The sequence below is a fragment of the Lepidochelys olivacea genome (assembly GCF_965140295.1).
Source record: "Lepidochelys olivacea isolate rLepOli2 genome assembly, chromosome: 9".
NCBI classification, from domain to species: Eukaryota; Metazoa; Chordata; order Testudines; family Cheloniidae; genus Lepidochelys; species Lepidochelys olivacea.
In genome coordinates, this window is record NC_140419.1 from 61,171,685 (window position 1) to 61,184,787 (window position 13,103).

At 47.2% G+C, this 13,103-nt stretch overlaps 1 protein-coding gene across 1 annotated transcript; it reads right to left on the bottom strand.

Moving 5' to 3' along the window:
• Window positions 1-1,143: 1,143 nt before the first annotated feature.
• On the bottom strand, window positions 1,144-10,346 carry ERCC6L (ERCC excision repair 6 like, spindle assembly checkpoint helicase). Its single transcript, XM_084638839.1, has 2 exons — window positions 8,804-10,346; window positions 1,144-6,926 (listed from the first exon to the last, which is right to left on the bottom strand). The coding sequence occupies exons 1-2, from the start codon at window positions 8,836-8,838 to the stop codon at window positions 3,125-3,127; spliced, it is 3,837 nt and encodes a 1,278-aa protein (XP_084494965.1). The 5' UTR covers window positions 8,839-10,346; the 3' UTR covers window positions 1,144-3,124.
• Window positions 10,347-13,103: the final 2,757 nt, after the last annotated feature.

Below are 13,103 nucleotides of genomic sequence, written 5' to 3' on the forward strand. Positions count from 1 at the left end.
GAGTGGGTATCTACCTTCTCCCTGGTTCTAGCCCATTCTCTTCCTCTCTCTCTGCACTGAGCAGAGGGTGGGAGTGCACTGAGCACAGGGCTGGGATGTAGGACCTGGCCAAGACCTAGAATGAGGGAGGAGGCTCAGGGTTGGGGCAGGAGGTTTGGGTGTGGAGTGCTTACCTGGGCAGCTCCCAGTTGGTGCAAGAGCTCGTTTGGTGCTCAGGGTGGGGGTTGGAATGTGGGGGGGTGCAAGAGTCAGGGCATGGAGTGTGGAGGGTGCAGGAGTCAGGGCAGAGAGCTGGGGGCATGTGAGGGGGTGCAGGAGTCAGGGCGTGGGGGGGCTGGCTATGTGTGTGGGGTGCTGGAGTCAGGGCTGGGGTCGTGGGAGGTGCAGGGGGCATGGGCTAGGGGCATGGGGGTGATCCCAGCCCCCTGCCCAGAGCGGCTCACAGCAGGGGGCTGGAGGGGATATGCCCTGCCTCCTCCCTGAAGCAGGGAGTGCTTGACTCCGCTTCTCCCCCTCCCTCTCTCCCCCTCTCTGGCAAGGGCCATCAGCTGACCAAGGGCAGGGAGGGAGAGAAGGAGGGGCAAGAACCCAGCATACTAGGGGAAGAGGCGGGGGAGAGGGGACCTTGCTTGCCCTGCAGCAGTAGCCCGCAGAACCAAGCTTCTTCACCCTGTCCCCATGGGGTCGTGGGGTGGGGGTGGGGGTGAAGAGTGGGCCGGAGCGGGCAGAATTTTTAATGGCACGCTGCTGCCTGCCGGGGTCCTGGCCACCGGCCCCCCTCAGCACACTGCTGGCCTGAGTTTGGCAGCAGGCTGAGTGGGGCCAGCACCGGGGACACAGCAGGCAGCAGCGTGCCATTAATCAGCTCATGTGCTGTCTTTGGCAAGCGTGCCATAGGTTACTGACCCCTGCCCTAGCGGTACACAGTTCTTCCAGGGGGTACATCAATTCATATAGATATTGGCCTAGTTTTATAACAGGCTACATAAGAAGCACTAGCGAAATCAGTACAAAGAAATTTCATATAGACAATGACTTGTTTATACTGCTCTACATACTATACACTGAAATGTAAGTCCAATATCTATATTCCAATTACTTTGTTTTATAATTATATGGTGGAAATGAGAAAGTAAGCAATTTTTAAGTAACACCGTGCTGTGACACTTCTGTCTTTTTAGGTCTGATTTTGTAAGCAAGTAGTTTTTAAGTGAGGTGAAACTTGAGGTATGCAAGACAAATCAGACTCCTGAAAGGTGTACAGTAGTCTGGAAAGGTTGAGAGCCACTGCTGTACAGCACTTCTCTTAGGAAACGAGGACATCCAGAACCCAGCTAAATTTCCTTGTCAATACTCCAGAGTCAGAAACTAGGTCAGACTGGAAATAAGGTGTAATTTTTAGCCATTTGGAACAATTTACCAAGGGTCATGGATTCGCCATCACTGACAATATTTAAATCAACATTGGATGTTTTTCTAGAAGATCTGCTCTAGGAATTGGTTTGGGGAAGGTCTATGGCTTGTGTTATACAGGAGATCAGAGCAGATCGTAATGGTCCCTGCTGGCCTTGGAATCTATGAAACTGGCAACCAAACTTAGGACATCTTTGTGCCTAGTTTTCAGAGACTGATCATCAAGATGCATGGCTACTCACTATCTCTGGCAAAAGTCACAGACCTATTGTCTCACAGCACAAGACAACTACAAATGCAGTCCACACAAGTGAAATTTAAGTTAACTCCTGCTTGGATGTTGGGCTGGTCTGTCTAAGCAAAGGCTGAAAACTGGGCTATGGCCCATGCCCCTATAAATGTGTTAGTCTCTAAGATGCCACAAGGACTCCTTGTTTTTATTCCATAAACAAGTGAATGACTCTTTAGTAACTACGCTCAGACAGATGCCCCCCTTAATGTGGTATGGAGAGAAGGCACATCTGATCTTCCAAACAGACTGCAAGGGGGCACAGCAGCCAGGAGGCTTGTCCTCATTTGAGCCTCTTGTGGGAGGGGACATGCAGATTGTTGCCTAGTCCCACATTTAAGTTCATGTCAGAGCATGAGCCTAACCCTGGAAAGGGATGTAGCTCAATTACAACAAACGTGTATTTTGGCTACAAGGATTTAGGAAAAGAGCTCTTGTCCCACATCCCCCCTCCGCAACAGCTAGAGGGGTAGCCATAGGACAAGGCAGCATCTACCAAGACAGTGTACCAGCCTGCGCCCACCACCAGATGCTCCCAATGTGGCAGTGCTTTGCTCTCTCCTATCTTCCCAGGAAAGGCAACTTAAATCCACAGCAATAGCTGGATGGGTTGAAGCTACTCCTGACTGTTCTGCAGGTGTCTGTGCCAAGATGAAAAGTTCAGTAATCCCCCCATGGGAAGTTTGGGGCAGATACACAGCACTCCTAACATAGTTAATGAGGCATAACATCAGGGACACAAGTGAGTAGCAATGGGTACCATAGAACCCTTGTACTAGCCCAGTTCAGGGGCTCAGCAGTAACAGTAGTTTCCCAGCATTAAATCAGATGCCTCAATGACCGACATAGGCTGCAACTGTGAAGCCTAACAGTTTTCCATGCTTTAGTAATCAAGCCTCCCTCTTCACTTGGTCTACGGAGGGACAAAATATATTGACCAAACTTGAAGGGAAAAGTATAAAACACAGAGGCAAGTTAGTATACTGCAAGTAAGACAGACATGGAGTATAGAAAGTAATTGTTTCTCTTTTTTTAAACTTTAAACATTTTTCTAAACATACAATTAGTGACTTTTTGCCTTTGTGAACTGCATGCAAAATAAATACCCTTCTCTCCAGCACCCAAGTGGAAGTTACAAACTGCTCTTGAAACAATACCTTGCTCAGAGATGCAATTGTAAAATTTGCTCTATCCTCTTTAAAAAAATTGAGTATGTTTACCTCCCAAGTCTCTTTTGTAGTTTTAGTCTCACCTCACTGTAGCTTCTGTCAGTGCCAGCCTTTTAAAAAAGTCAAATCTTGTCCATTATCCAAGTCAATTCGGTAGCTTAGATAAAAGGTGGTTTTTTTGGGTCCTTCCCCTCAGAAAAAGTGAGATTGGGTTTGCGATTGTTCTTTTGGGAATTGACTTGTAACCAAGTCCTCACCTCTGCGATAGTTGTTTATACAAATTTAAAGTTATAAGCATAACTTCAGGATCTCCATTTTTTATGTCAAGAGCTTGCAGGAAACAGTTCAATGCATCTTGTAGTTTTCCATTGTCTTTCAGTTTCTTCCCACACTCTATCAGGGCATCATAATTATCTGGTGCATGAAGAGAATCTACAATAGTCAGATTATCTTTCTGGCCTGCACTCTCCTTTGAAAAGCAGTCCATTTGCTCACCAGATAGCAGCTCAGGATCACCAGTCGATTCCTCTTGAGGCTCTTCCTCAATATCATCTGCCTCAGATATGACAGATTCTGTATCATCTAAATAACTGGTTGTACCTTCTGTATCAAGTGTTTCTCCAATAGGTTCTTCCTCAGGCTCCACACTATGTTCTTCAGCTTCTTCTACCACAAGTTCTTCTTGTACCTCATCACTATCCTCTGTTTGGCTGAGAGCTCCTATGGTTTCTTCAATATCCTCAACCTCGTCCAACACTGCAATAATAAGAGATCTTCTAGAAGCTGTAGACTTGTTTCCTCTTGGGGAAAAAATGGGGTTTACTATAGATTTATCACATTTAGGAGTAGATGAACTAATCCCCATCAGAGATGGGCATAGAGGGCTGTTTAAGGGAGAGGACATTTTTTCAGGCGGATTTTCATCCAAAATCATGACTGAATTATCTTCATCTTCACTATCAGAAACAATTCTTCTTGCCCCCTTCTTTTTGCCAATAGGCATGTCATCACCACTTTCCATCAAGGCTTCACTCACTGGTATAGAGTCATTTAGGTTATCCATGGCTACATTACAGGAATTCCCAAAGTTGTCATCATCTTCTCTTACCCAAGAATTCATTGCAGAACTACCATGGTTTCCTACTTGGAGATGAAAGCCTGTGTTTTCTGTGTACTCCAGTAATTTTTCCCTTTTTGAGACGTCTTGCTGTCCATCTTCAGAGTCTTCCAAAACAAGATTGAAGTCAGCCTGATACTGAGAAGATGCGACAGATGTAGCCTCCAAACTGGCTTCACTCACATGAGACTTCTGGAGTCCACTAGGGAATTCTGACATGACATTCAATAGACTTTTGGATGCTCCTGGAGAAGCTAGCTCAGGATTTTCATTCCCATCATCTTCTGGGTCATAAGGATCATGAGTTTGAAGTGACATTTCTGCATTTCTGTATCTTTTAGGATCATCGGCAAAGACAGATCCATTAAACGAAGGCTGTGAAAACAGCGAAGAGGTAATTTGGACATCGTTTATGCTTTGTGAGCGATGAGAGTGTCTTCTTGATTCAGGACTATGACTCTCTTTGTTAACAAATGAGTAAACTCCAAGGGAAGAAGGTATAAAATTTGGATCAAGTTTTTGTTCAGGTTCATGTATATTGGATTGTTTTAATACCTTACTGCTAGTATGCAATTCATTAACATCCATATTAGACACATCCTGTGCAGACTTCTCTTCCTCTGAATCCACAATAAGCAAACTTGTCATTCTAGCACTGACATTAGCAACATCTTCATCCTCTGTAAGATCAACAGCTTCATCATTTGCAGGTTCAACTAATACAGGTGGTGAAATAAAGTGATTTGTGTTAAACTCTGGTGATTTATTTTTTGGTTGTGAAGATGATACTGTTGGTCTCAGCCATGCTCCCTCAGTATCACTTTTGATTCTCCCCATCAATTGGTCTTTGAGCTGAGATTCTAACTGGACCAGCTCTTGGGCCTTCTGTACCCTTTGTTGAATATACCGATGAGCGTCTTCATTTTCAGCCTGTTCTTCTTGAGCTATTTCTCGTGTATACATTAAGTCATGATCCGAAATGCCAAACATTTCCAGCGAGTGCAGATAAGCAATATGTTCATCCAGCTCCAAGTCAGTCTTTCTTTGGGTGGCATGCAAGGACTGCAGCTGAATCTGCGTTGCAGAGGTTCGAGTGTCTCCCAACGTAAAGAGCTCCCTTAATTCCTGTTTAGTGAAATACCTAAATGGGTTCTTTTTGTCACCAGTAGTTTGTCTTATTAATGAATCCTTGAAGACTTGTCGCCTATATATTTTTTCTTCTACTGTACCACAGGTAATCAGCCTATAAATTACTACATTTTCTTTTTGTCCAATCCTATAAGCTCTGTCCACAGCTTGGGCATCAGTAGCTGGATTCCAGCTGGGATCAAAGATCACCACTCTGCTAGCTGCCGTTAAGGTTATGCCAACACCACCTACTTGTGTAGTAAGCAAGAAGACAGAGTAATCCTTATTACTCTGAAACACACCAATCCTCCTTTCTCGTTCCACTAAGTGTGTCACTGTTCCATCAATACGCATGGTCCTAAAATGTCTGTGAGTTAAAATGCGCTCCAAGATATCCAGCATTTTTCTTGATTGAGAAAATACCAAAGTTCTATGCCCCTCCTCTTGCAGCCTTTCTAGAAGTCCCATGAGGAACATCAATTTTCCAGACTCTTGAATCAGAATCTCATCAGAGAGATGATCAATTTTGTTAGTTCCTGAAAATGCACCCCCTTCATTCTCATCATCCTGCTCAGGGTAACCACCTCCTTCCAAGCCAAGCTGGCTACATGCTCGTGCTGACAACAACCTGGGGTGATCACATAGTTTCTTTAAGACATTCAGCTCAGCCAAAGGCGACCGTGTTGTCATTAACACCTCCTTCACATGATCCAAAGAGAGAAAGTTCCTGTATATTTCTTCTTGAACTGGTGCTAAATACACCCACACAATGAAGTCATTTTTCCTGGTAAGAGAGGGCATTACAGGAGCAATGTTCTTACTCTGATCTTCAGGAAGATGGGTTTTAACTTTGTCAGAATTGTACTTCTTTTGTATGTCTTCTTTAGTTCTTCGGAGAAAGTATGGCTTTATAATGGTCATTAGATTTTCAGAGATCTTAAGTCCAAGTGTTTTCTCTCCTGGAGTCGCATCTTTCTCCCTTGCCCTTGTAATAGGATTCTCATATTCCATTTTAAAGGTCTTCGCTGTTCCTAGGAGGGACCCCTGACATGCAAAGTCAAACAAGGACCACATCTCACGCAGATTATTTTGGACTGGTGTCCCTGTGAGGAGGATGCGATTTTTTGCAGGAATAGCATATACAGATTTAGTGGTTTTAGCAGATGGGGACTTAATTTTATGGGCTTCATCAAGAATAATATAGTCCCAGACAAATTCTCGTCCACTAAGGCTAGAAAGCTGTTGCCAGTTATTGATCAGCATTTGATATGTTGTGATCACTATGCCATTCTTTCTTTGGATTCTCTCTAGTTTTCTGTTACGCTCAGTCTTGCTGGTGCCATGAAAGTCTTTCACCCTCAGTCCTGGAGTCCACTTAGTAAACTCTCTCATCCAGTTGCTAACAAGGGTGGTTGGCATGACTAGCAGTACAAACTGTATGAGTTCAGCATCAAACATCCCAGAAAGGAGTGCAATGATCTGGATAGTCTTTCCCAAACCCATGTCATCTGCCAATATACCTCCTTGCCTTCCATCACGGTAGAGACTGTATAGGAAGGCCACGCCTTCTCTCTGATGCTCAAAGAGTTTGTTGTGCATCTCTCCATAGATCATTAGACCACTGTTACATACATCCACGAATCCCTCCTCTTCCTCTGTGGCAAGTGCCAGCTCTGCAAGTGTTTCCTCAAGCCTTTTGATTCTGCTTCTCAGCTTTTCACTGGGATGAATTTCATTTGCAAGGTTGAAAAGTTTAAGAGACTCTTCCAGATTTCCATTCCTGGCCTCTTCTTTTGCCTGAGTCACATACCTGTAGAACACAAAACAAAGGAGCAGTGTTTGCAGGAGTCAAACAATTAACACAAACATGCATAAGTCCATTTGTTTTAACATAATTAAGTCTGATGTTTGTATAGCAATTTGAATATATTAACTGCCCAAGAACTTCATTATAGCAGAACAGCTACTCTGCCATAGTTAAGGTGAAGACCAGCTTTCTGTTTAAAAGCTTGACTGTTTAAGTGCTCTAAACTCCACACAGTTAATCGGATTGCCTTGAAATTTAGTGTTCCTCTTGGGGGGCACAGGATACAATCAATTATCCAAATTTGGGGGCATTTGACCCAGAGATCGCTAAGGAAAAACCAAAACCAAAAACAAAACAGCTTTTCTTAAAGTTGACACAGTCTGTCAACTTTTTTTGCCCACAGATAGAGATCAAAACCAGGGCTCAGATCACCACACCAGGGTCAAAAACACTTGAGGGTACCCCAACAGAGCACATGGCACCCAACAGCCTGGGGGGGGGGTGGTCAAACAAAACGTTATTTGAAAAAGTTTGCGCCTCCACTCTTGCACACTACAGCTCCCATGCCCATTTACACACCTACAGAATTAGTGAACATGTGCAAAGAGGAAATCCATTTCCATATCACAGGACCTGGTTGTCTGTAAGGATATGTTGTAGTTATCAAATCTGTGCACCACCCCACACACTGTTCTTCAAATCCAACCCAGAGTAATATCTGAAGTGAAAAAAAGCAGGCATACTGCTCTAGTCTGCCTCCATCAAAGGGCGATTTCTATTTTGTGGAAATGTAATCTAAGTACAGCAGAATACTCCCAAATGGTCACTGGGAGGGGACGGTGATTAGGGATGCACGAGTATGTGGGAAGAGGGGTTTGGGTCTGTAGTAAGCAATGGGAGTATTATGGCAGGTAGATAAATGGGAATGGGTGGGAGAGGAGGGAAGAGGAGTTGGGGGGCTCAGGTGAAGGACTGGGGAAGTAGGAGGGGAGAAGACAGGAGAGGTTGGGGAATATGTGATGTAGCAGAGGAAGTTGGGGGTTTAGGGGTGGGGCTGTCACCTTTGAAGTTGCCCCTTCCTTGTGTGCTGGGATTAGTGGAGCCCTACCCTGCTGCAGGGGGACGGGGAGCCCTACTTGTTATATGAGCTGGGGTGCAGGGAATGAAGGTAACAAATGGCTGGGGAAGCCTGGCTGAAGCAGGTGCAGGAGTCCCAGCTGGGGGTGGGGAGAGGGAGTGAGGGGCCCAGCCCAGTGTGCAGTTTAGGCTACATAACCAGGTAGCATGAGGCCCTCCAGTAATAGTCTGTGACAGACGTGTGTGCACAGCAGCACAAAACAAGGAGGCAGCAAGAAGCAACTTCAGACAGGTCACTGGTTTCTGCAGGGCCAGCTCATGGCTCAGGACGGGAAGGAGGAAGTGTTGGAGGGAAGGGGCGGGGAGAAGGTGCCACACCAGCCGGCCACAAAGCAGTCAGGGTTTGGGACATAGAGCAGGGGTGGGATTTCTGTGACCAATCACAGACCAGCCCCGCCTCCCAGCGGAAGGAGCACTGGCCCGGGACCATGCCAGGTTCCGCGGCTGGGTGGCCTCCGGCAAGTAGCCGCTCCGTGCCTCCGTTTCCCCTCCGTACGACAGGAGATGGCAGTAGAGCTCCGTGAGCCCCACCGCGGACCGGCGGGGCTGTCGGCTCTCCCGCGCACAGCGGCCGATCAGCGGCGAACCCAGCCGGGCCCCAGCCCTGTCCCTGCTCACACGCCAGACTGAGGCGGAGCAAGGGAAACGGGCCGCTCCCAGCGCCTCAGGGCAGACGCAGTGCCCCGGCCCGGGCAGCCCGCGGCGCTGACGCCAGCCCAGCCTGCCGGCAACCCCGGCCTCACCTCTCGTAGAGCCCCGCCGGGCCGGGCCCCGCCATGGCGCGCTGCTGAAGGGAGACGGAGAGTCGCCCGCCGCCGCGCGACCATTCAAAATGCCCGCCGCCTTCCCGACCTGCCCCGGGCGGGGCCGCCCCGCCAGCCTATCAGCCGCGGCATGCAAATGAGAGCCGGAAACATCAGCCAATTGGCGCTTCTCGGCCGCCGCAAAGGGAAGAGCCACGGTGAGGCCTGGCAAGGGGGCGGGAGGAAAAGCGCGGGGGCAGAGGAGGCGCGGGGCTGTGTGGACCGCGATTGGTATTTTCTGTGGGTCAGTGGTTCCCCCACCCCAGTCCGAAGGTTTTCAGGCGGGGGAAACTTGGCTGCTGGTGGGGGTGGAGCACCTGCTAATTTTTCCTCATGGATGCTGCAGCCCCGCGGCACCCACGGAGTCCCCGCCTACGCCACCGAGGCGTCTTCCTGTTTGCTGGGTTGTTTAGTTCCAGGCGTATACACAACGTAAACGTTTGCTACTACCTTATAACCGGATGCAGATAAGTAAAACCAATGCAAGTAACGTCCCGTTTGTTTTCATGGCGTTTCAACTGCAATCTTATACATTTAACAATCACTTTGACCTATATTAATACACAAGTGAGGTGTCCTGGGGCTTTGGCCTGAGCTGGCACCTGGTCTGCCAGTGTCACACCTTCCTGCTGCGGGCAGGTAGGGAGTACCTCTAGCTCAGTTAGGAGTGACCCTCCAGACATTGTGGAGAGTCAGCCCTGAGCCCCTTGTCCAGTGCAGAGAAAGAAACACAGACCACATTCCTCAAAGGAGCCAAGCCACTCTAGGAGGTAAAAGTCCCTTGTATTGTCCATCAGGAAACAAGCAGGAGCACAAGGCAAAGCATCCCCTGTGAAGAGACACTGCCCAGAACCCTAGTCAAGGGTTATCGACCCTGGTACTGGTGCCTGGGCTATTAAGGCTGACCCCTTCAATGATACAGCAGCAGCAGCAGGGAAATCTCTCCTTACCAGGCAGTGGCATTGGAACAATTTGTATAGTGGGGGTGCTGAAGGGTATTAAACAAACCTGTAAGCCCAGGATATCAGGAAAACCTCTTCAAGCTGGGGGTGCTACTGCACCCCTAGTTCCAGGGCCCCTGGTACCAAGAAACGCCTGAGGCCTATGCAGCAGCATAGCATCTGCTCTGTCTCTTGATGCTGGATTCTCCAGTCGTGCAGGAGACAAACTGACTGGGATTGCTTGATCCTCGGGCTTCTGTGACCCCAGGAACCCCTCAATGACAACTAGCAGAGGGTTCCCCATACTGTAACTCACCTCAAACCTGATAACATTTGTTGGATCATATTAAAGAAGTTCTGTATTAAAATCACAAATGAGTTTGATTCCCCATAGTTTAAATTCCAGGGTATTACTAGTTAAGAGGTTTCAGAGTAACAGCCGTGTTAGTCTGTATTCGCAAAAAGAAAAGGAGTACTTGTGGCACCTTAGAGACTAACCAATTTATTTGAGCATGAGCTTTCGTGAGCTACAGCTCACTTCATCGGATGCATGATGCACTTCATCCGATGAAGTGAGCTGTAGCTCACGAAAGCTCATGCTCAAATAAATTGGTTAGTCTCTAAGGTACTCCTTTTCTTTTTACTAGTTAAGAGATCTCTTGGGTTTTGGTACTGTTTCTCTCCCTCTCTGTGTGAAACTTGCAAGCTGCTAATTGTGTTAGTACATTCTAAGACAGAGTCTGTTCTCAAACCAATTCTTTGTAGCTACTCACACAGAGAGAGACTCAAAGCAATACTCTGTAACAACAGAAACAGCACCCAGAGACTTCCCTCCCTTTTGTTGTATTCATCTCGCTTTGTTAACAATTGTGATTAAAATAGAGATAGAGGATGTATGTGGATGGATGCTTGGTGTAGATAATAACTGAATGATCAGGGAGGTGCCAGCCTAAGAATCCAGTGTCCATCGGCTGAAGAAGGCGTCAAGTGGAAATAACCAGAGGACCCCCAGAGGGCAGACTGGAATCCACCCAACAGCCTCAAGGATGGGAGAACCAAAGAACAAGATAACATCTGGCAGCACAGAGCCATCAGGAATGTGCCATCTGCTGATTGATTCAGCAACAACATGATGAAGCAATTCCCATAGACTGGCATACGAAGAAATTCCTATAAAAAGGGACTCTAGAAAGTGAGAACTTTGGGGTCTGATTCTGCAAACCAACTTCCAGGAGCATCAGATGAGCATCTGACAAGGCCCTGCTCCCTCCTCATGTCCAGGCCACCTGGCCAGTGGCTTGGCATGAGCAACTTTGAGGCTGGTAACTATGATAACAACCTTGTAGAACCTGTGTGTGTGTGTGTGTGTATGAATAAATATGAAGTTGAATGGAATGTTATAGCTATAACTAACTGCTTACTATGATTCTGTATTCACAATAAATGTGGCATTTTGCCTTTTCCCCTTTAATAAGATCCTGCTGGTTTTTATTTTATTGGTATAACACATTAATTGCCTCAACACACTCTTATCATAAGATATATCCCAAAGGTGTCATGTAAGGTATGATATGTAAACTGGTGACACACTGGTCCCCACATCATTGCATGATGTATGTATGGGTTGTGCATGAGTTATAGATGTGTGCTGAAAATATGTTCTTAATAAAACCAGCCTGCCCTAGACAAGTGAATGTGTATTTACCTTTCTGACAGGCTTGGTTACAGGCAAAGAACAATTAAAGTGTGTTTATGTATAAGGGAAACAAAGCCATCAAATTAAACGAATGGGGGAGAAGACCACTCAACAGAATTTGCACCCCAGGAAGACTTCCTGGCTCTTCAGGCAGAGACAATGGACTCTGAGTAATATAAGAGGTGCAAAAAAGACTCAATGGCAGGGAGAGCACAGCAGGCTGGGAGTCAGAGGCACTGGGAAAGATTTGTGAGGCCCCATGACAGGAGCTGCAAGTCAGGATTGAGGTGCATTAGCAAAGGTTTGTGGGAACCTGGCCTAAATCACCAGGAGTCAGGCATCTACGTGTTAGTCTTGTGCTGTTAGATCAGTGCAGTATCAGCTAGTTGAAATTCAGCTAAAAAACAGTCGCCTGAGCTTTTAATGGCACAACAAAAGTAAATGGTTTGTTGCACGCTTTAATCAAAGGTGCTGTTGGATTTTGAGGCCCTGACCCAGGTGCTTTTGGGGTAAGACCAGGCAGCTGATCTGCTCAACCACCACCCAGTGACCCAGCCTTCTCCCTTAGGAAGTAGGCAAGCCTTCTTCTCTTGCCTGATGGGTCCTGATTGGCTACTGCCTCCTCCCAGCCCTTTCAGCCACCAGAGGACCAAGTCTTGTTGGTTCTAGGAGACCACTTGGAGTTCTGAACTCACTGCCCCTCTTTCCTAGGTGACAATTCTCCTTGGGTAGGTGTGTCAGGGCAGCGACGCCTCCAGCAGGGGCAGAGAAGGCCTGGTACACCATGTCACAGGACCAAGATGGAAACAGGCGGGAGTGCTGTGGCCCTGGACAGTGTTTGCACTGGCTGCAGTTTGGAGGACATACGCACTGCTGTATCTCAGGACAGATGTTAGGGTAGAGCTTTTCTGGGAGCCCAAGACTACGCTTACAGGGATGCTATGAGGCCAGGATTCAGGTGCACTGAGCAGCATGCATAGCACCCTCCTGTGGTACAGCCTGTAACTGGCTCTTGTCCATGCTATCAGCCCCTCACTCTCGCAATCATGAATAACTAACTTTCCACAACTATTTAGAGAGAGAGAGAGACTGTAACATTTCAAACAGCACAGTGAAAAACTTCAGAGCCTGGCAGTGATGCGCACACACACGTGTGTGTGTAACACAAGGGTGTGTGTGTGTGTACCAGGGTGTCCCAGATCAGTGTAGTATCAGTAGGCACCTAGCTGCAGGATGTGACCTGCTAGGCTGCAGTGATTTGGCCCATGCTCTCAGTGCCAGAGCTATCTCCTGCATTTGTACATCTTCAGCCACTAACATGGTCCCATTGGTGTTGTTCACTGACTGGTCACTGTGGGAGAACCTCGTTTTACTGAGTAAGCTGCATGTCAGGACCCTGTTTGGTCATTTCCCTCATGGGCCTGAGTCAATTTGCAATGAAAGGTTCTGCCATTTTTCTACCAGCTTGGGTGTGGATGGTGCAGTGATCACAAGCCAGTGATATGGGGTTGTTCAGTATGGCTTCAGGGTTCGGATTCACAATTCAAGGCCAGTCACAAACAACTGCTCTGCTTCTTGAGCAAGGGCCAGCCTCTCTGCCAAG